Source organism: Dasypus novemcinctus, chromosome 9 (genome assembly GCF_030445035.2).
Source record: "Dasypus novemcinctus isolate mDasNov1 chromosome 9, mDasNov1.1.hap2, whole genome shotgun sequence".
Taxonomy (NCBI): domain Eukaryota; kingdom Metazoa; phylum Chordata; class Mammalia; order Cingulata; family Dasypodidae; genus Dasypus; species Dasypus novemcinctus.
Window position 1 is genome coordinate 3412981 of NC_080681.1, and position 21521 is coordinate 3434501.

The 21521-nt window shown below is 54.2% G+C and overlaps 1 protein-coding gene across 3 annotated transcripts; it reads right to left on the bottom strand.

The window, feature by feature from the left end:
- Positions 1–13767: 13767 nt before the first annotated feature.
- On the bottom strand, positions 13768–20417 carry LOC101447815 (3 beta-hydroxysteroid dehydrogenase/Delta 5-->4-isomerase-like). Of its 3 annotated transcripts, none has more exons than XM_012524458.4 (4): positions 20314–20417; positions 19779–20000; positions 15927–16091; positions 13768–14902 (listed from the first exon to the last, which is right to left on the bottom strand). In XM_012524458.4, the coding sequence occupies exons 2-4, from the start codon at positions 19921–19923 to the stop codon at positions 14091–14093; spliced, it is 1122 nt and encodes a 373-aa protein (XP_012379912.2). In that variant the 5' UTR covers positions 19924–20000; positions 20314–20417; the 3' UTR covers positions 13768–14090. The 3 variants fall into 3 exon arrangements, 2 of the variants coding, with proteins under 2 accessions (XP_012379912.2, XP_058158943.1); XM_058302960.2 differs by lacking the exon at positions 20314–20417 and adding an exon at positions 20124–20288; XR_009187054.2 differs by lacking the exons at positions 13768–14902; positions 15927–16091; positions 20314–20417 and adding an exon at positions 18470–19430 and having other exon boundaries at positions 19779–19917.
- Positions 20418–21521: the final 1104 nt, after the last annotated feature.

The window sequence follows — 21521 nt, forward strand, 5'->3', positions numbered from 1 at the left end:
TTGTCTCCTAATTAGGGTGTCCTAGCTATGTTCCATTTCTGGTAGGAGACTATAGTTAGGTGTCTCGTGTAGCTCTCAGTTACCTGTGCTGAAAACCCCTCCCCTAGGGTAGCCATTAGCCGTTAGGGCTGTGAAAACGGTCTTATTTTCTACACTAGCAATTGTTACCCTATACCTTTCATGGAAGCATTTTCTCAACCTTGAACACACTTGAAGAAAAAAAAAAAGCTACAAGATTATTACCACTTGCAACAGTTCTGGCAAAGTTTCTGAGGATGCTGATAATTTATACTTGATCACATGTATTCAAGCAAAGAAACTCTTTGGGGACTGTCTGAAAGCATGTTTTTGCCATTATGAATGAAAACACTTTCTTTGTTGTTAAGTTCCTGAGAATTCCGTTGATACAATGCCTGTTGATAATGTCCTCATCAGTTTATTGTTGTTCAGCAATGCAAACAGATTTTCAAAATACGGATAGATTTGGAAGACACGGTTTCTTTCTTTTCTTTTAATGAAGGATAATATAAGCAAAGTAAGCACCCAGTGTTTATTCTGACTCATGTCGTCCGAATACTAATACCCATCCTAAAATAACATAGCCAATTTGTAGGTGATCTTATTCCTTTTTTATTCCCTGCATATCTACCTCTTCCAGGTGATTTAAGTTCTCTCAAGTCTGTGCCTATGAAATCTCATCCAACTTTTGATGATTCATGGGTTGATTATCCACTTTATGGGTTGTTGGCCCTTTGTTGCCATTCTGTATTTTTGCACAGTCTCATCTGTATCAAATATGTTACATATCAGCTTTAGAGAAAGTTCAAAGTAGAGAGGTGATCGAAGCTAATGTAAAATAATTTAGTGCAGTGGAAATCTTTGGATTTCATATACCTCTCTTAGTCTTTCTATTCCATGGATAAGAAGGTCAGTTACTACTTCAGTAATCTGTGAAAAAATCGCTTATAAGAAAAGAGTTCAACCACCTATGCTCCTCTCTCACGGTACGTTTGAAGTGTGATTCCATTTTCCTTGCATTTCTTCAGGGAGCATATCTGCATTAAGTGAGGGTTAAATGCATTCAGGAAGTTGTTTCTTATATCTAGTACTAGCATAATAGTATTTCTTCAGCAATCCCTGTTATCTGTGGTTCACCTTGGAAATGTTCATCTGTTTGGAAGACTCCTTCGCCAACTCCTTAATGACGAGAGGCAAATGTATTATTTGTTGCCTGGGGAGTTGGGCAAGCGTGGGTGGCCTCTTCTGCCCGTCACTGAGCAAAACCTGGAGCAGTTTCAGTAGGTGCAATGGTTCGATTAAATCTTGAGCTTTGAGTTGGAAGAAGGTGAGCCCTTAACCCTTTGAGCCATGTGGTCTCTTCAAGATCAAGAGGCTGTGAAAAATTCCAATCTAAGAACCTGTGTTCATAGACAATCTATACTGTGTTTCTAAAGTGTGTGTACATTCTCCTTCTTTGTAATACTATTTTACAACTTTTAAAATAGTGAATAATTTAAAGATCCTAGAAGTAACACGTTTTGTGTGAGTGTGTGCTTGTGTACATGAGAATTGCCCAGTTTTCAGGTTGGTTTATTTAATGATGGTTCCTTGGACAGCATTCTGGTGTTCAGCAACCAATATGGAATATTTGTCATTAAATCCATATCAGTCTTTACCATGGTCTGCTTTCTTCCTTCCTTGTCACCAACTGGGTATCGCTCAGCTCAATCTATGGAAGTTATGTCTTGGTAGAGAGGGTGTCAGCAGACTACCAAACCCAGCCTGCCTCTTTTTATAAATAAATTGTATTGGAAGACAGCCACGCCCCTGCAGCCACGTTTTCATATTTTCTCTGGCTGCTTTCACAGTACAGTGGCCAAGACTGCCTGGCCCATAGAGCCCAAAATACTTACTGTTGGACCTTCACAGAAGCTTGCCGGCCCGTGTTAGGCTGCTCAGGTGGCCCCTCCGTCAGCCTGGACTCGCCATGTCTCAGGGCCTGCCCGTGCTCCCCAGCAGCTCAGCGGAACACTGCTGCAAGCCGGACTCGGGGGTCTTGGGAGTGTGCCAGTGTTAAACATTTAGTGTTGATTTCCAGAGAGCTGTAAGAGCCAATCTGTGGCGGAAGTTTAGGGGCAGGGCGGGGGCAGTAGTTAGGGAGAAGGAGAGACTGTCTCAGGCCTGGTTTCCCTAAAGAAATGTCTTCTGGGTTCACAAAACAAAGTATTTTCTTTCCCTTAGTTTTCAGAAATGTAACAACGGCTGCTGATAATATTGAATGGAATTTTATCAGCTAGACGCCTTTGGCTCAAGCTGTTTTTTAGCTAGTCTCTGCCCTACTTTATGGAAACAATGAAACCGCAGTTCGTAAGGAGGGAATCGGCAAGAAAGAGGAAAGATGAATGGCGAGGGCCTTATTTCCTTTTTTTTGGGTTTGTATGTTATTTTTTAATATATTTTTTATTTTTAAAGGAGCTTCAGATTACATAAATGTTACATCAAAAACATAGGGGATTCCCATGTAGTGCCGCCCTCACACCCCCACGCTGACACCACCTCTCGTTAGCGTGGTGCGTTTGCTGAAATTGGTGAGCACGCTGAAGCCCTGCCACTAGCCGTGGTCTGTATTTATTTATTTTAAACATATTCATTTTCCCCCTACCCCACCCTCCTGTCTTGCTGTCTGTGCCCACTGGCTGTGTGGTTTCCATATCTGTTTTCCTTTTTGTCTTCTCATTTTCTCTCCCCTAGGATTCACCGGGATTCGGTCCTAGAGACCTCTGATAGGGAGAGAGGTTCCCTGTCAATTATGCCACCTCAGTTCCTGGTTTCTGCTGTGCTTCACCGTGACTCTCCGCTTGTCCCTCTTTTGTTGTGTCATCATCTTGCTGCATGACTCACTTGTGCAGGCACTGTGCTGCGCAGGCACTCGGCTCGCCATGCGGGCACTGGCTCACCACGCGGGCACTCGGCTCATCATGCGGGCACTGGCTCGCCACGCGGGCACGCTTTCTCTTTTTTCCCAGGAGGCCCCAGGGATCGCTCCTGGGTCCTCCCCTGTGGTAGCGGAGGCCCTATCACTTGAGCCGCATCTGCTTCCCTATAAGTCACGCTTTGCCCTGCACAGTTTTATATATTTGGGCAAAATGTATAATGGCCTGTATCTGTCATCGCAACATCATGCAGGACAATCCCAAAATCCCCAAAATGCCCCGCGTTGCACCTGTTCTTCCCTCTCCGTCCCCTCAGAACCCTGTTGGCCACTGCTTTTATATCAATGATTCATGCTCTTCCATTGCTTGAATAATCACGAGTCTATGATAGAATGACTTACTTCCTTGTAATGGTGAAAGCTCTCCTGTCTGAACACTGCCAAGGCCTCTCCTGCCCAGCAGGGCCATCCAGCCTGTGGCCACAGCCCTCTCTCCCGGGGCCAGCTGTTGGGGCTCGGCGCGACTAGACCAGCCCCTGGTGCCCTTTGCTTCTCTTGGATAAACAGCATTCAGCTAAGTATTGGTTCAGGGCCCTGCGGGAGTGCAGCAGCACACCTGGTGCTCGGAGCGACACCTGGAGAGGTAACTGGTCTCGACTGACAGAGCCTGCGCCCGTGTTCCTAGAGGAACTGTGTCGGGTGCACTTGCAATCCAGGGGTCTGGTTAGGCCAGAGGTTTTCTTAGCCTTCACTGCCCTCTAGAACCCCGGAGAGTGAGTCATTGGTCTGGGGTAAAGCCTGAGGATCTGGTTTTCTAAGAGCTCCCCAGGTGATTTTAACGGGAACCAGGGCTGAGCACGGTGCAGGACCAAGTAGGCACGTTTTTAACCGGGGGGATTCTGGCAAGCCGCGACTCCTCCATTATGGAAGGGAGCAGGCAGCGGGCTTGGCTGCCCGCTGCCTCCTGTTGGGCCCGCTTCCCGGGGCCCCTGCAGAAGAGCTAAGATGACAAGCATGGGCCAGGAGGAGGCCCTGTCGTGCTCAGAGGCTGAGGCCAGAATGTGCACTGGAGGCTGCCGTAGGCCTCTCTCCACCTTTGCTAAATGCAGCCTGCCTTCCTCTTCAACTCTTCTTTCTGATCTTCATCCCCCCACCCAGCTTCCCTAACAAAGCAAAAGCCCATGCTTTGGGGAATAGATGGGGCTCGAGCAGTTGAGCGCCTGCCTCCCGCACGGGAGGGCTCTGGTTTGGTGTCTGGTGCCTCCAAAAGAAGCAGCAAGCCGACAAGGAATGCAAACAAGGAACAAAGACAACGAGCAAACACGAGGGAGCCATCTGGGGGGTGAGGGGGGAAATTCCATGCTTTACTCCTCTTCTCAGCTGCCCTTGTAATTCTTCGGTCCTGTGCATTTTGGGCCCTGGAGAGAGAGGGAGAGCACAGACACCTAGCGTGTGGCTCTTGTGTTTCCAGAGCTCCCAGTGCTTTGCAGATGATGATTCCCTGCTGCCAGCCTGGGTGTGCACGTCCCCTCTGCTGCCCCAAAGCAAATTCCAGTGGCTTTCAATTTCCAGCCGCCCCGAGGGCCCGATCTGCTGCTCACGGCCCTCTGGTCCGTCTGGTGACCTGCCTCGTCCCAGCAGCAGGGACACTGAGCTTTGCTTGGCCTCTCCTTGAGCCGGCCTCGAACTGGAAGCCGCGGCTTTCGGAGGGACGCTGCCCTGGCTTTGGGAAGGCTGGGAAGAGACCTCGGGGCGCGAGGGCTCACGCTGGCATAGCCCCGCGTATTCAGAGGGTTTCCATCCCAGGCGAAAGGACTGACAAGCCCCAGGCCTCCCCGGTACTGGGCACCCGGGGTGTTTGGTGCACATCTGTCCATGGAAGGTATTGCCCTGAGGCGCTGCCCTAGCGGGCTAGGGCCGGGCAGTTGGGAGCAGCGCTCCGTGACAGCCCACGCCGTTACCTGTGTGCCCAGGCTCCCCCTGCCAGGGCTGCGGCTCAGTGAGGGCAGGGCTGGGGCAGGGCTGGGGCAGGGCTGGGGCAGGGCTGGGGCAGGGCTCGGGCAGGGCTGGGGCAGGGCTGGGGCAGGGCTGGGGCAGGGCTGGGGCAGGGCTCGGGCAGGGCTGGGGCAGGGCTGGGGCAGGGCTCGGGCAGGGCTGGGGCAGGGCTGGGGCAGGGCTCGGGCAGGGCTGGGGCAGGGCTAGGGCAGGCCCCCTGTACGTCTCCTGAGGCTCCAGGTGCAGCTCGGGGCTGGGGTAGAGGTGTGCAGAGGCTGCGTGTTTAACCTACATACGGTGAAGGTCAAGGCTGAATTGTCCTCCCTGCCTGCCATCAGACCCCTGTGGATTATTTTGCAGACTGTGAATATGATTTATGGAATTCAGCCCCTGGAAAAGCCCTACTTTTTAATTTTTATTTTTAAAGAGGAACCTCTTAATAGCAATCTGCAAGTGCTATTGTGAGCGAGATGGTACCTTCAGCAGAGGCTCCGGGTCAAGTCAGATCGCCTCCACCCGCTCACCCACCCTTGGCAACACCCACCGCCTCCCGCTTTGGTGGGTGGGAGGAAGGGGCCCGTGGACCCTGGGGGAAGGGGAGGGAAGCATTGGGCTGGGTGTTTCTCACCGGGTGTCTTTACTGGAGCTAATGTCTGAGTGGAGCCGGAACTCGGGGAGACCAGGCCCGCCTGGAGGTGTCCTGTTCAGCGCTGCGGGAGGAGGCCCCGCCGCCTGCAGCGGGCCGAGAAGAGCCCCGCAGAGGTCCACCACAGGGAGCCCGGCCGCGCCTGCTGGCCGTGGGGCCACGCGGGCATGAGGGGCGTGCGGGGGGCTCGTGGGGGGCTGGAGGCTGAGCAGGTGTTGGGAGGCGAGGTGGGCGGGGGCGGTCACCCCCGAAGTCAGGGGGCTCCTGGGCGCGCAGCAGCAGGCGGAGGCCGCTGCGGGGAGTGCGTGAACCCCAGCTCTGGGATTCGGGGCCTCTGGCGCTGGCTGGGGAGCGGTGGGCCTTGGCTTTCCCGGGCCTGGAAGGCAGAAGGGAGGCCCAGCCTGTGCTGGGGGCGTGGGGTGGGGGCGCGGGTTGGGGCCCTGGGACGGGAGGGAGGCCCAGCCTGTGCTGGGGGCGTGGGGTGGGGGCGCGGGTTGGGGCCCTGGGACGGGAGGGAGGCCCAGCCTGTGCTGAGTTGTGGGGTGGGGGCGCGGGGTGGGGGCGTGGGGTGGGGCCCCGGGGCAGGAGGGAGGCCCAGCCTGTGCTGGGTTTGTGGGGTGGGGGCGCGGGGTGGGGGCGTGGGGTGGGGCCCCGGGGCAGGAGGGAGGCCCAGCCTGTGCTGGGTTTGTGAGGTGGGGGCGCGGGGTGGGGGCGTGGGGTGGGGCCCCGGGGCAGGAGGGAGGCCCAGCCTGTGCTGGGGGCGCGGGGTGGGGGTGCAGGGTGGGGCCCCGGGGTGGGGCCCTGGGACAGGAGGGAGGCCCAGCCTGTGCTGGGGACACGGGGGGGAGGGGCCTGGGGCAGGTAGGAGGGCCCAGTCTGTGATTAAAATGCATGTTAATCTTTTAATCGAAATATGAGGTCAATAAAATCCATGACTTTGAGAAGTAGCCACTAAACAAGTAAAATGCACTTTTGCTTAAATTCCACTTGAAAAACATTTAAGGGGCATTCACAGGACCTCAGCTGGGCACTAGGAGGATCTGAGAGTGCCGAGGCAAGGCCCCTGCTTTCTGGGAGATGTCACTCCAACAAGGAAGGCAGACTGTATCTGACATCCTGATTCAAGACTGGTGAGGCGCAGGGCCACGCGAGCTGGGGGCCTCAGGAAACCCCTTTCTAAACAGCTTTGCCTTCCAGCAAACAAGTCAGCCCTGGGGGCTGGGTTCTAACACAGGTTAACCGCAGTCCCGGGCAGGGCCGGAGGCTGCCGTGCCGGCGCAGAGCTGCCTGGCGTTACTGGAAACAGACCGGAAGTGGACTTGGCTCAACAGGTAGAGTGTCCGCCTACCACATGGGAGGCCCAGGGTTCAAACCCTGGGCCTCCTGACCTGTGTCGTGAGCTGGCCCATGTGCAGTGCTGATGTGTGCAAGGAGTGCCCTGCCACGCAGGGTTGTGCCCTGTATAGGGGAGCCCCACGTGCAAGGAGTGCGCCCTGTAAGGAGAGCCGCCCAGCATGAGAAAAGCGTAGCCTGCTCAGGAGTGGCACCGCACACACGGAGAGCTGACGCAGCAAGACAAAGCAAGAAAATGAGACACAGATTCCCAGTGCTGCTGACAAGAATATAAGTGGGCACAGAAGAACACACAGCGAGTGGACACAGAGAGCAGACAACTGGGAGTGCGTGTAGCTCAAGCAGCTGAGCACTTGCTTCCCACTTACGAGGTCCTGAGTTTGATCCCCTGTGCCTCCTAAAAAGAAAGAAAAAAGCAAACAAAGGAAAAAACCAACTCAGGGGAGCTGACGTAGCTTCATGGCTGGATGCCGACTTCCCACCTACGAGGTCCTGAATTCAATCCCCTCATACTTAAAAAATAAAAAGAAGAAAAGAAAAAGAAATGGGCCACCACCTCCGTTTTTTACATAGGAGTCAACAGTCTAGGAAGGTGGTGAGATTTGCCTGACTCTGATGGAAAAACTGAAATGGAAACTGAGAGTTCCCTCATTTGTGGAAATAGTCCCCCTCAGAAACAGGAGGCTGGGCCCCGTTCCCCGGCCCCGCCCCCGCCCCAGCACGCTGCCTCTGCCTGCAGGTCCCTGCGCCACAGCTGAGGCCCGGGCGGCTGGTGTGCCTGCTGGCCGCCCTCCGCCCGCTTCCCCGGGGTTCTTGCGTAAGTCGCGTTGGTAGGGGAGCCCTGGGCCCTCTGCCTTTTGGGCCTCCAGAGCAGGCAGCGCCTTCCCTTCTCAGCGCCACACTCTTGAGCCCAGCTTCGGGCTAGCGAATGAGAGGTCACGATGACCGGAGATCGTGAGTCCAACTTTGTCTTGCTTGGGGGACACTCATGCTGGAAATACTTCCACCCACTTCCTAAAATCCCGTTTATTCTGGTCCAGAGTCCTTTTGCTTGGTTCTGTTGTGTTTTTTTTGAAGATTTGTTTGTTCACTTTATTTACCCCTCCCATCCCCCAGCTGGTGCTCTCGTCTGTCTGCTCACTGTCTGTTCACCTTCTCCAGGAGGCACCCGGAACCGAACCCGGGACCTCCCACATGGGAGGCGAGTGCCCAACCGCCTGACCCACATCTGCTCCCTCCAGGCTGCGGCATCTGCTGGCTGTGGCCGCTGCTCACCATGGCGGGCGCAGGAGGGGGGACAGGGGTGTCTGCTCTTCTTTAGGGAGCACCAGGACCAAACCCGGGACCTCCCATGTGGTAGGCAGGCACCCAACTGGTTGAGCCGCATCTGCTCCCCTTGCTTGGTTCCTTAAGTAAATCGCCACATGGGGCAGCTGCAGGGTCACCGCTGTGCACGGGCTGTCAGTGCAGGGTCCCCGTGGTGCCTTCCCCCAGTTAATCAGCAGCCACGCTGCACCGTGAGCAGCTGACGGTGGGTCACGTGGCCGGCCAGGGCGCCTCGGGGACCCTCCGCCCCTCCTGACAGGGTCTGCAGACGTCCCGGAGGTGCAGCGTGATGCACTTGAGGAAGCGGTGGGGGCCAGGGCACCCAGGGACGGAGGGGGGGCCGGCGGGGTGACGGTGGAGGCGTGGTGTGGCTGGGACAGTTGTCTCTCCAGCTCTGCTGCTGGTTGACGGGTGATCCCGGGAAAGTCACGTAACTTCTCAGGCCTCCAGTTTCTTATTTTTAAAATGAGGGAGGAGAAGGAGCCCGTAGTTAAAAGCTGGAGTAAAGGTCTCTGGGCCCCTTTTTAGCCCTCAAATGTGACCTTCACAAACACTTGGATCTCCCTCTGGAGGTGACACGGGACTCCCCGTTTACCTATGACCAAGCTATAGCTATTCTGCCTGCTGCGGAAAGAAAGTCCCAGAATCTGGACAGGCTGCATAATATTGGGGTCAATTTTGTGAAATGAAATGTGGGGCCTATTATTCAGAAATTATTAAGAATTTCAGGACAGCCACAGCAGATATTCAAACCAAACACAGGCTCCCGTGTGACTTCCCAGGACACATGTCCTTGAAACTGCCTTGCTCGTAATGGCCCCCGCGACCTTACCGTCTCCAGCGGCTGCAAGGAGGGGTTTAGGTCTGCGTTCACGAGAAGCGCGTTCCCGCGAGGTCTGGGCTCCGGCTAGCCCTCGTGCCCCCTGCAGTCTTGACCGCTGTCACCGGTGCCTATTTGCGAGGAACTACTGGCTTCACTGGTGCTGGTTCCTGAGCAAAGCCTGACTTCTCGGGGAGCTTCTGGTTTCCAGAACAGACTCAGGACTGTCCCAGGGCTTGCAGCTGACCCAGCGCCCCTGCCCTCGGGGCAGAGTGTTTTGTGCATCCTCCCTTCCTGTCCACTCCCTCACAATGAGCCTCTTTCATGCCTCAAAACGCAAACTCCACTCGCTGCCCATTACCCTTGCGGGGGACCTTGGGTCATGGTAAAGGCAAAGGATTCCCCCCAAATTCCCCTAGGGTTCCCTGATTTTTTTTTTTTGTCTTTATTTGATTTTTTAATGTTACATTAAAAAAATATGAGGTCCCTATATACCCCCACCCCCTCCCCCCACTCCTCCCCCCATAACAACCTCCTCCATCATCATGGGACATCCATTGCACTTGGTGAATACATCTCTGAGCACTGCTGCACCTCATGGTCACTGGTCCACATCATAGCCCACACTCTCCCCCAGGCCACCCAGTGGGCCATGGGAGGACACACAATGTCCAGTAACTGTCCCTGCAGCACCACCCAGGACAACTCCAACCCCCCAAAATGCCCCCACATCTCATCTCTTCCTCCCACTCCCACCCCCAGCAGCCACCATGGCCACTTTCTCCACACCAAGGCCACATTTTCTTCAATGACTAATCACAATAGTTCATGAGTAGATGTTTTAAGAAGCACCTGGAGCCCGAGGAGGCTTGGGCTTGTCCTCAACTTGAGTCACTTAAGATGGTGGGAGATTTTCTTCTGAATTTAGTAAAACAACAAAACAAAACAATTTCTTTATTTTTGTAGTATAAAGCTCTGGAGCACCGCGGGTATAGCGGGTTTAGCACCTGCTTTGTGTGGGCACGATCCTGGGTTCAGTGCCTGGTACCTCCTAAAACAAAACAAAACAAAACCTCTCTGGGTATTTCATTATTTCATAGTTAATTTTATATTTATTTCCAGCCCCCTTAAAATTTTCAGAGCCAGATTTTGCCTTCATCCAAGTCTCTTCTCTCTTCCTTCTCATATTCCTTTCCTTTGGCTCACTCTCTTATGCATGGTATAAATAAGTTCCGTTTTCTACGCCAGTCCTCCTGACTCTGCTTCTCTTTTTCCTCATTCTCATAATTTTGGTCCAACTTTCCTCAGGCTCATTGATAGCTTGAAGACGACTTTGAATTCTTTCCTTGTCATTCCTTCCGCCTCCTTAATTTCCTATCCTGTCCACCTCAGCAATGCTATTTAATTTTGCTTTTCTATCTGTCATCTATCATCTATCTATATCTATCATCAAACTATCATCTATCTCTAACATCTATTTATCTCTTTCATTTATCATCTGTCTCTATAATCTATCTTTCTCTATATCATCCTTTTCTGTTATGTATTTATCACCTATCCATCTATCCATCTATGTACCTATGTATATATGTATGTATGTATGTATGTATCTGTCTATCTATCTATCTATCTATCTATCTATCTATCTATCTATCTATCTATCTATCTATCTATCTATCTGTCTATCTGTCTATCTATCTATCTGTCTGTCTGTCTGTCTATCTATCTATCTATCTGTCTATCTGTCTATCTATCTATCTGTCTGTCTGTTTGTCTATCTATCTATCTATCTATCTGTCTGTCTGTCTGTCTGTCTGTCTATCTATCTATCTCTCTGTCTATCTATCTATCTGTCTATCTAACCTACCTACCTGTCTATCATCTATTGCTATCTACCCACCACCTACCTGCCTTTCTATCTACCCACCAACCTGCCTCCATATCTACCTCTTGTGGATCCAGCCTTTGGGTAAGGCACAGGGCCAGGCACTAGGGATGTAGAGATGAAATGGTGAGTTCTGATCTCAAGGATATATCAGTGTAGCAAGGGAGGCAGAATATAGAATGAATAAATATAGTGCAATTAGACATGCACAAGGCACAGAGGCAGTGAAGTGGAAAATTGTGGATGGTCAGGACGATGTGCCGACAGGCCGGGCGGGCACCCTCTAAGTGGAAGGAGCACCGTGCAGTGGCATGGAACAACGTCCAGCATGGGATATGTACAGGGAATGCCAAGTCTGGCATATTGTTGGAGCACAAAGCTGGAGAATCTGGAGATAGTGCAGAATCTATCTGGGGAGTTAGACAGGGGCCAGATCTCGAGGGCATTACTTGTTATTCTGAGAGTTTTAGCTCATCCTGAGGGTGCTGGGGCCCCATTCAAAGGTTTTAAGGAAGGGACTGACACGGTCAGATTTGCAATTTGGGTAGAGAACGCTGAAAAATGTGAAGAGAATGGCGTTCACAGGCCTTTGTGGAAGGTCAGGCGGGCAACGGTGCCGACCTGAGCCAAGGCTGTGTCGGGGGTGGAGAGGGCACTTCACAGCCGAGCGATGTTGGCGGTGAAACTGGCAGGACTGAGGGAGCTGGCATCAGGCTCTGGCTCGAGGAGGTGGGTGCTGGGGGTGCTGTGGCCACACTCAAGCATCCCTGCAGCCTTGTCCGCCCTCCCTCAGCCTTGCCTCAGCTGCCCCCTTTCTGTTTTGCTAATGCATAAATCAGGCAGTTCTACTTTGCATGGATCCATCCTGGCAACACTGCCCAAGTGACCTTCCAAGGACGGCGGGACCCTGATGTCCCACAGGCCCCGCTGCACACTGAGTAATGCCCAGGCGCTTCAGCCTAACGGTCAAGGTCTGCTGGACGTGGAGACAAGCTCTTTTCCCTTCGGGCGGTCTCTCTCCAGAGAGGACGAGGCATATTGGATGTGCAGGAGGCGACTGCTCTGTTCCTCAGGATGGATGCTTGAACTCTCAGGGCGATCCCATGCGGCTGCAGTCTTGGTCTGTGAATTCCCCCGGGGTCAGGCGGCCTCCTGAGGGCGGGCTGGACACTTGTCCTGGCGGTGGTAATGGAGACGCGCACCACCAGGTCGAGGTGGAGGCAGGTCTCCTGCCCGCCCCCTCGAGTCGCACGGTAACCCTCCACCTGCTTCTGTCCACCACTGTCCTGCTGACCTGGGCCATAGTGGGCTGTGACCTCCATTCACGTAAAGAACGTGTCGCCATTAAGCCCCCAGCCCTGCCTCAGTTGAGCTCCTTTCCTTGGAGAAATGGAGAAGGACGAAGGCCAGTAGAGGAGAAGATGGAGGGAAGGAAAGAGGTCAATGGGGTGCAAGGATAAAGGCAGAGAGCAAGAGCGATGCAAGGGAGAAAAGGGAGAAGGAAGAAAAAGAAGTGGACTCTCTAAGGGTGGGCTCTTGGGCCTCTGCTCTTCAGGTAGAGCAGGAAGCACGTTTTCAGGGAGGATTCATACCTGGTCCCTCCGTTTTATATGCTGTGGCTTGTGATTTGAAAGGATGAAATATAAGATTATGAATGATCACAATGACCAAAAAATGTACATCCAGGCATGTTCTAGAAAGCCCCAAGGGAACTGGGCTTGGAGGTGGAGGCCAGTGGCTCCCTGCTCTTCCCTTCCCCGCCCGGGAACATCTGGTAAGGGCATCCAAACCCTCCCACACACCTCTCGGGAATCTCCGGTACCTGGGGAGTGTCCTGCAGGGGACTGAGCACCACATGCATACCCAAGACCTGGAGCTCTCCCCAGGAGCAGCCCCTCAGGCTGGGCCCTGCCGGGTCAGGACCAGCACCTCACGTTCTGGTGCCCTGCTGGGTCAGGACCAGCACCTCGGGCTCCTGGCCCTGCTGGGTCAGTGGCAAGCCCCCTGTCCCCTCCCTCTCCCTGACATTTTGCCACATAATTCAGTCAGTTCAGGCTGGATGCTTTCGTAGAAAGACACGGGGGAAGCGGACTTGGCCCAGTGGTTAGGGCATCCGTCTACCACATGGGAGGTCCGCGGTTCAAACCCCGGGCCTCCTTGACCCGTGTGGAGCTGGCCCACATGCAGTGCTGATGCGCGCTAGGAGTGCCCTGCCACGCAGGGGTGTCCCCACATAGGGGAGCCCCACGTGCAAGGAGTGTGCCCCGTAAGGAGAGCCACCCAGAGCGAAAGAAAGTGCAGCCTGCCCAGGAATGGTGCCACACACACGGAGAGCTGACACAGAGATGACGCAACAAAAAGAAACATAGATTCCCGTGCCGCTGACAATAGCAGAAGCTTACAAAGAACACGCAGCAAATAGACACAGAGAACAGAAAACTGGGGTGGGTGGGGGCAAGGGAGAGAAATAAATAAATAAATCTTTAAGAAAAGAAGAAAAAGAAAAATAGAAAGGCATGGACTTTCAGGGTTGCCTGGCCAGCTCCTTAGCAGTTCATGCGACTGTGGCATGTTTCCTTGTTGACAAAGGGGGAGTAGTGGTTGCTGCCTCACCGTGTCTGGCAAGGAGTAGCTGTGTAACACATCAGTCCCACGTCCGGGCCTGAGACGCTGCCGACGCGTGATAAACCTTCGTGCCTCCTTTCCTGGCCCCATCGCCACTCCTGCCCGCGCTCGTCCCCTTCTGCTTTTCCAGACTAGAGACAGGGACAGCTGGTAATGGAGGGGAAAGACAGACCACTACCAAACCATTTTATGAACAAAACGATTTATTGTTCTTTTCTCTGAGCAGTGTGAAGGCACGAGTTTGTAAAAGAAAAAGAAATGCTTTAGCATGTAAGAGGGAACTGGAAGTAATAGGCATAACTCCAGGTCAAAAGATGCGCGGACGTGGCGACAGAAGCTGCCGCCCTCTGGGGGCCCGGGCCGCGGGGGGAGCGTTCTGACGGCATCTCGGGAAAGACAGACAGGGGCGCCGGGCGTGTGCCCCCGTTCCCGTGCGCATGAAGTCACGCCGGGCACCTCGACCAGCGCCTTGCACCGGTGCCCAGGCCCGCACCCCCCTTTCCGCCCATCAGCCGGTCTTTGCCTTGCCGGCCTCCCTGTGCTGCTCCACCACCGAGCCGACCCACTGGACGGTTTTCTGCTTGGCTTCCTCCCAGCGAAAGGGCGGCTCGTAGCCCAGGTCTCGCTGGGCCTTCTCGTAGGAGAAGGTGAACACGCTGTTGGACAACGTCACCAGGTGGCGGGTGAACGGGGGCCGGAAGCGGCACAGCGGGCGCAGCAGGAAGCTGGCCAGCTCCAGCAGGAAGGCCAGCCAGTACTGCAGGGCCACGGGCAGCCTCGCCCTGGAGTCGAGGCGGAGGCCCCACTCGCGGCCCAGGGCGTAGCTGAAGTCGCCGTAGCTCTGGTGCGGTGTGTCGTCTGAGATGTAGTAGAACTGTCCCCGGACGCGCGGGGCCTGCTCAGGGTCCCGCAGCGCCCTCGAGGCCAGAATGTGGGCCCAGGCCACGTTGCCCACGTAGACGGGGTTGGCCACGGAGCGCTTGGTGTTGTAGTGCAGGAGGCCGTCGTTCTCCAGGGCCCTGGTGACGTCCGCGTGAAGCAGCGGGCTGCCCTCGCCGTAGATGTACATGGGCCTCAGCGCGCACGTGTGCAAGGTGCCGCTGCCCGCCAGGGCCCAGCCGTCGGCCGCCAGCACGGCCTTCTCGGCCAGCCTCTTGCTGTACGGGTAGGCGGAGGCCCATCGGCTCTCGTGGTTGTCCTCCTCGCGCCCGTTCCGGACGGCCTCGCTGTAGGAGTTGGGCCCCGCCACCTCGATGGAGCTGGTGTAGATGAAGGCCCGCACGTTAGCCTGCGCACAGGCCTCCAGCAGGAGCTGGGTACCTGGCACGGGGAGCGCACCGTCAGCGTCGGGAAGGAGCCCGCGGCCGGCGACGCCGGGCAGGAGCGTGTCGCTGCACGCCCCAGCCGCCGTCGGACAAGCACACCGGGGGAAAGAGACCGGAATTTCTAGGTTCTCAGACTCCGTGGGCCTGTGATGTGTGTGTGTATTTTAAATTTGGACAAGGACGTAGGGCTGCCACTATGGACGTTAAAAATGACCACGGGTCACCCCTACCATTTTATTAAACACAGGCCACTTTAAATGAGGGAATTCAGAGGCCGTAATCTCAGAAGACAGACAATCGGAGGCTTGTGCCCAAAAAGGACAGCTGAGGAACTCCCATCACAGACTCACCCACGCACCGTTGGGCAGAGGCAGTAATACTCTTGAACATACATGAACCTTTTTATATTTTTCTCATTTTGTGGAGGACCAATAAAAACCTTGCCACGAGGTGAGTCACTGAGCACACGGCTGTGGGAAGGGGCTGCGAACAGACTCAGCTCCAGCAGTGTACTTCCTGTGAAGGCCACCTCAGCTTCGGGCCGGGCCTCCGTTTACGCAGGGGTAGAAGTGGGGGTGCGGCCCTGCCTTTACCCAGCACCCCCAAGCCCTGCGCCCGCCTTTTGCGCAGACCCCGGGGAGGCGTGGAGAGAGCGCGCCCCCTGGTGGTAATAGCTGCGAGGGGCGAAAACGCCCCGGGAAGGGACCCGGAGCTCCTTAGGTGGAAGGACGGAAGGCCATGCCTGGGCGAAAGAAAAGCTTTCATTTATGTATTTTTTTCTTAATGCTTTTGTACCTCTTAGGGTCTTTGTGAAATTTGATTTTCTAGGGAGACAGCCTCACTTTCTCACTTAGACACCGTGGGAGCCCTTCCCTGTGGCCCCGAGTCGTGGTCCCACAGGACAGCCAAGAGCCAGGACAGCCGCGAGAGCTGGGAGGAGCAGTGGGGGACGGGGCGCTCCTGCCCTGAGCCCGCCCTGCGGCCCGGGCCTGCCCTCCTCGTCCGGCCCTGGCACATACCCTTCAGGTTGATGTTCATGACCGTCTCCCGCGGCAGGGCCTCCCCGGGGTCGATGACTGCGGCCGTGTGAATGACGACCGACACGCCCTGGCAGGCTCTCCTCAGGCACTGCTTGTCCAGGATGTCTCCTTGCAGCACGGTGAGCTTGCCCTTGTGCTGGGGACCTGTGGGGACACACGGCGGGGCTGGGGCTTTCCGGGCCGGCAGGGAGGGCGTTGTCCCGCTCCGTGGCAGTTCACCTGGGCCTTAGAAGGGGAAGAGGAGCAGGGTCCAGATGGGAGGACCAAGCCAACGAAGGCACAGAAGGCAGAACGGGCAGCCTTTATTGGGAAAGAGAAAACATCTGTTCACAATTCCCGCTCATTCCGAAGAAGGAGTCTGAGCGGCCCAGTGTGCCCGGAACGTCGTGTTGGTTCAGGAGAGGAGCGGGACATGACGAAGGAGAACAGGGTGACTGAGGAAGCTGGACATCACAGGAAACAATCTGAGCTTAAGTGTGTAGGTCATGAGCAATCGTGGATGGATTTTGAATAAAAGGAGAAACAGCGGTTGAGGAAGCTAATCCTGGCCACAGTGTAGAAAATGGAGTAGAGTGCAGTGCATACAAAACTAAGAAAGAGCAAGATGATTGAGAGATTAATCAAATACAGCTCCAAGCAGGGGAATCGCATCCATCAGCCATGTGGAACCTAAGCCCCCTCTCGATACAGCGGTGGAGTGGACATCACCAACCCAGGGTCCACAGGAATAAAATGTGGATTGGACTGGACTTACTAATATTCTACTAAATAACTGTTGACTCTAGCAATGGAAGAAATTGTAGCACTGATATGGAGAAAGTGGCCACAGTAGTTGCTGAGGGCAGGGAGAGGGAAGAAGAGATATGATGTGAGGCATTTTCGGGACTTGGAGTTGTCCTAAATGATATTGCAGGGACAGATGCAGGACATTATATATCCTGCCATGGCCCACTGAGTGGACTAGGGGAGAGTATAAACTACAATGTAAACTCTTATCCATGTGGTGCAGCAGTGCTCCAAAATGTATTCACCAAATGCAATGAATGTGCCATGATGATGAAAGAGGTTGTTGATGTGGGAGGAGTGGGAGTGGGGAGTGGGGTATATAGGAACCTCTTATATTTTTTAATGTACCATTTTTTGTGATCTATGTATCTTTTAAAAAAAGAGAATTTTAAAAATAAAAAAAAAAAAGATTAATCAAAATGCCTTTACCAAAGTTCAGACAAGGAACAGCAGAACAAGGGCAGAACAAGCAACGCGACCAGGGAAGGGGGGGATACAGAAGGTTTGAGTTACAGACCTTTCCTTGACCGGGTCCCTGTCCTGTTTGGACAGAGATGAGAGGAGAAGTCACAGTCAGCCACAGATCCCCTGGCCTGGGGGACCAGGCACAGTCGAGGCAGGGGGCCGGGCAGGGGGCCGGGCAGGGTCCCGAGGAGGGACTGTGATGGGAAATGTCTGCGGCTACCGGCGCTGGAGGTGCTTGTCGCCAAGGCAGCCCCACTCGAGCCGTCCGGGCACGCGCAGTGGACACCACCGTGCCTTCAGACTCCTCTGTGACCCCAGGCAGTGAGACCGCCAGGGACGGCGCTGCCGATTAGCCCACGAGCAAGCCACGCGCTGCACACCGTTTGGAGAAAAACATGCGCTCGTTTTGTGCTTTGTGATTTGCACGTACCTTTCACGGTTTTCTTTTTTCTCTTTCTCGGCTACCTCATGAGATAGATAGTATGACGTCCACTTTGGAGCTCAGGAACTTGAGGCTTGAGAGGTGAAGGGGTACGTCAGAGGACGTACTTGGGCAGAGGACGCCAGCCTGCCCCCTGCCTGCCAGGGTTCTTCGCTTCCCCCTCTGACGCAAGCAGGGCCCTGGCTGTCGGGGAGCAACTTTGCTAAGGCAGGGTGAGGATAAGCCACTTTCCCTGAAATTGGCAACGAAAGCTAAAGAATGGTGGACGCTGACTTTGGAGGGGAAAATTCAGGGCTGGAGAATCTCCTTCCTGGGTCAGGAGCAGCAGCATTTGCTCCGTCTGCCTCCCCGCCCCTGCCCGCTGTCAGGAACCCCAGAAGGCCCCGATGGGGTGAAAGGCTGGGAGGAGGTTGTGGGGGAGAGGGCGAGCTGCCTGAGCATCTCAGCTTGCTCTGCCTCCCCTCCGGGGCGGCCTCAGGCAGCCCGGCTGAGTGGAAGTGATATGTCAAGGGGAGAGAAGCAGAAAGCCCAGAAAGAAAGGTTTCCTTAGTTTGCAGAGAGACCAGGAGAGGGTGCCACGGACGCCTTGGTGAGGAGCTCTGACTCCCTCTCCGAAAGGCGCTGCGGGCTCCGCGGGTGCTTACAAGGCGGGAGCTGGCCTGGTGGCCAGGTCTAGGAGCACAGCGGCTGCAGTGGGCACCTGCGTTCAGGCCAGCTGCGGGACCTGGGACAAGTTAATTAACCTCTCCTGTGTCCTCACCTGTGGAAAAGGAGGGTGGCAGAGTCCCTGTGCCCTAGGGCTCTTCGGAGAAGCAAATGAGTTGACACATGCGAAACCCTCCCTGAGGCGCCTGGCCCAGAGGGAAGACTGTGTGTTCTCTGTGATTTTCTCTCCACAGCCCCCTGCCTGCCCAGCACACCACCCGGATCTTCCCTGGGGCAGGGACTGTTCTTCTAGGTTAAACATCGCCCCTTCTTGGCAACAGCTGTTAGATTGCCAAGACTGCAGACACGGTGGTCACGCATGAATTTGTTTCTCAGAAATGCCACAGAAGTAGAAAATGGAGGAAACAGGGCGTTCGAAGGGGTCAGAGAAGAGCAAAGGAAGCCCAGGAGAGCTGGCCAGGGGTGCCTGGGCGTGGAAGCCTCAGGGCCTCTGGCTGGGGATGGGGACAGGGAATTGGTTTGGAAGGGAGGAGACTGACCATCACTCCCTTTTCCAAGAGTCAGCGCTCGGGCTGGGGGCGGGGCCCTGCGCTGGGCTCTGCTCCCCCGTCATCAGGGGACCTGGCCCGGTCACTCTGCCTTTCCTGCCCCACCTTTCCTACTTGTCTCATGGGCTTCTTTTGAGGATCCGGCCACGAAGGGGGCTGGAAAACATGCTGTAAATCCAGCTTTGGCATTTGCACCTGGGGTAGCAATTTGGAAAGAGAGCAGAGTGCTGCTACAGCAAATTCTGCTGCCACTTTCTATGTGGTGATGAGGCACAGAGACGGATCGTGCAAAGAGATGTGCAAGAAATCCAAAGGAGGGGTGCCGGGGCTCTGCTTCTCGTCCCTCTTCCCCACACACACACAGACATACGTACATTCAAGTTCACATTTACTTGCTTTTATTTCACCCCCTGGAGATGCTCCGGAGGCACAACATGACCAGGGCAATCAGGGCAGGCAGAGACCCTCTGGTGGGGTCTCCAGGCTAAAGGGACTTGCCTGCCCCTTTGCAGATACCGTGAAGCAAACCCACGTGAAAAATCTAGAGTAGTAGAGAGCTGTAGACAAGGGACAGATCTGATGGATGAAAAGAAAAGGTATCAAGAGGCGGAAGCGGCTGTCCCAGCCATACCCTCTAGTTCTAGAACAGATTCAGAACCCAATCGTGTACTGTTTTGTGTGATCCATTTATCTTTAAAAAAAAAAAGACAATGAAAAAGAATATTTTAAGGTGAAAAAAAGAACCCCACCACCCGACACCCAGTCTAGTGCCATTTTACAGAGTCTCCTTTCGGCTGACTTTGGAAATGGGCAAAGCCTTGATCTGGCCACAATGCTCCTTAATTGGCAAGACAAGAATGCCCCTCCTGACCCTCACGCAGGGGCTAAGATGGAGCCCCCCACCCAGGTCTTGAGGCCACTTACTAGAGAATTCCTCCTGCACTTCTGGTCGGAAGACTTTGTCCAGCGCCCTGACCTCCTGCAGCTCCTTCTCCTCCAGCAAAAAGCGGACGATCCACTGACCCAGGAATCCTCCTGCTCCCGTTACGAGGCAGCTCCACCCAGCCATGTCCAATCTCGGGCACCAAAGGAACGCTCGCCAGGAGCCAGAAAACCCAGAGGAGCAGCTTTGATTATATGGTGACCCTGGAGGATATGAGAAAGAACAGTCAAGTTGTTACAGGCTGCACAGATCCACTTTGTTTTTCCAAAAGTCCCATGTTCCCACCGTGACTAGGAGGACTTGAAAGAGGACGAAAAGGCTCTGACCTGTTAGACTGCTGAAAGCCAGATGAAGTGGCCTGGCTCTCTTCTCCCCACCCCGAGGGAGGACTTTATATCTTGTCGCAGCCTGGCTCCTGGGCCTGGGCTGTGCCTCTTCACCTTGAGATCTCACTCATTACGTAATCACTGCCCTACCCTCCTCCAGGGTCCCTCCTCCCCAAAGAGAAGCCCTGACCTTTGAGTTCCGTTTCTCATTCCTCCCAAGCACAGGAAGGGAAAGTGAGTTTCAAGGCCACTGCGTGACAAGCACTCCTGGTTTCAACTGCACGGGATGCCCGCTGGTGGACTCTGGACCCTGGCACCTGAGGACGGGGAGCTGTCCCCAAGCCAAATGTTGATGTGGGCCCTGGGCATGTAGCCCAACTGCAGGAAAAAGCCACTGGGGCACTCTGTCTCTGCCCTCAGAGTGTCTCAGGAAATGGAACTGCTGCCGTGCAAAGTTGAGCAATTTGCCATGATGGCAGCTCCGGTCATCAGATTTTATGGGAGATGACTTTCTTTCCCACCAAGCAAGATCAAAACGTCAGTTTCCTCTGGCAGACATATGGGTTCCTGGAGGACAATGGGCACATATGGGTCAATACTGATGATGGTGAGGACACTGAAACTCTTGATTCTGCTTAGTCTTTGCCCCATAAACCTGTAATGGTCTGCCCTGAGCAATCAGCCAACCAACCTCTACCTGAAGAGTCTAACCCTGCTGTACCTGATAAACCTGTAACCACCTGCCTGGAGGAAAGAGCCTTCACAACTCTGTCTGACGAAATTAATACTGTTTCACCAGATGAAATTGCAATGGAATGCCCTGAGGTAAAATGGCTTGCAAGGCACATGTAATTTATCTCATGATCCACCCCCACCACTGGTCTTTTCTTCCAGACCTACAACTAGACTGAAGTCTCAACAGATCCCAAAAGACAAGGTACAAAGTATTACCTGTGAGGAAGTGGGTTATACTCCAAAAGACCTGTATGATTCTTCCAATTTATATAGACAGAAATCAGGGAAATATGTGTGGGAATGGTTAAAAATTGAGTAGGAGGGTGCTGGAAGGCACATAGAGTTTGATCAGTCTGAATTTATTGTTATAGGCCCACTAAGCAGAGATTCCAGCTAGCTGTAGAGGTTAAAAAGTGCTCTCACAGTTTGTTCAGGTGCCTGGCTGAAGCATGATCCAAAAGATGGCCAACATCGCCTTAAGTTGAAATCCCAGAACTACCCTGTAGATGAAGGACTGGGAACCAAAGACTTAGTGAGACTGGAATGCTAGAGTGGATTTATCATGTAAAACCTGCTTATCCACCCCACGAATGTCCAGAGGTTATACCTGTAGTACCCAGCCAAAGGGGTGCTGCTGCAAAATACCAGAAATTGGTTGGTTTT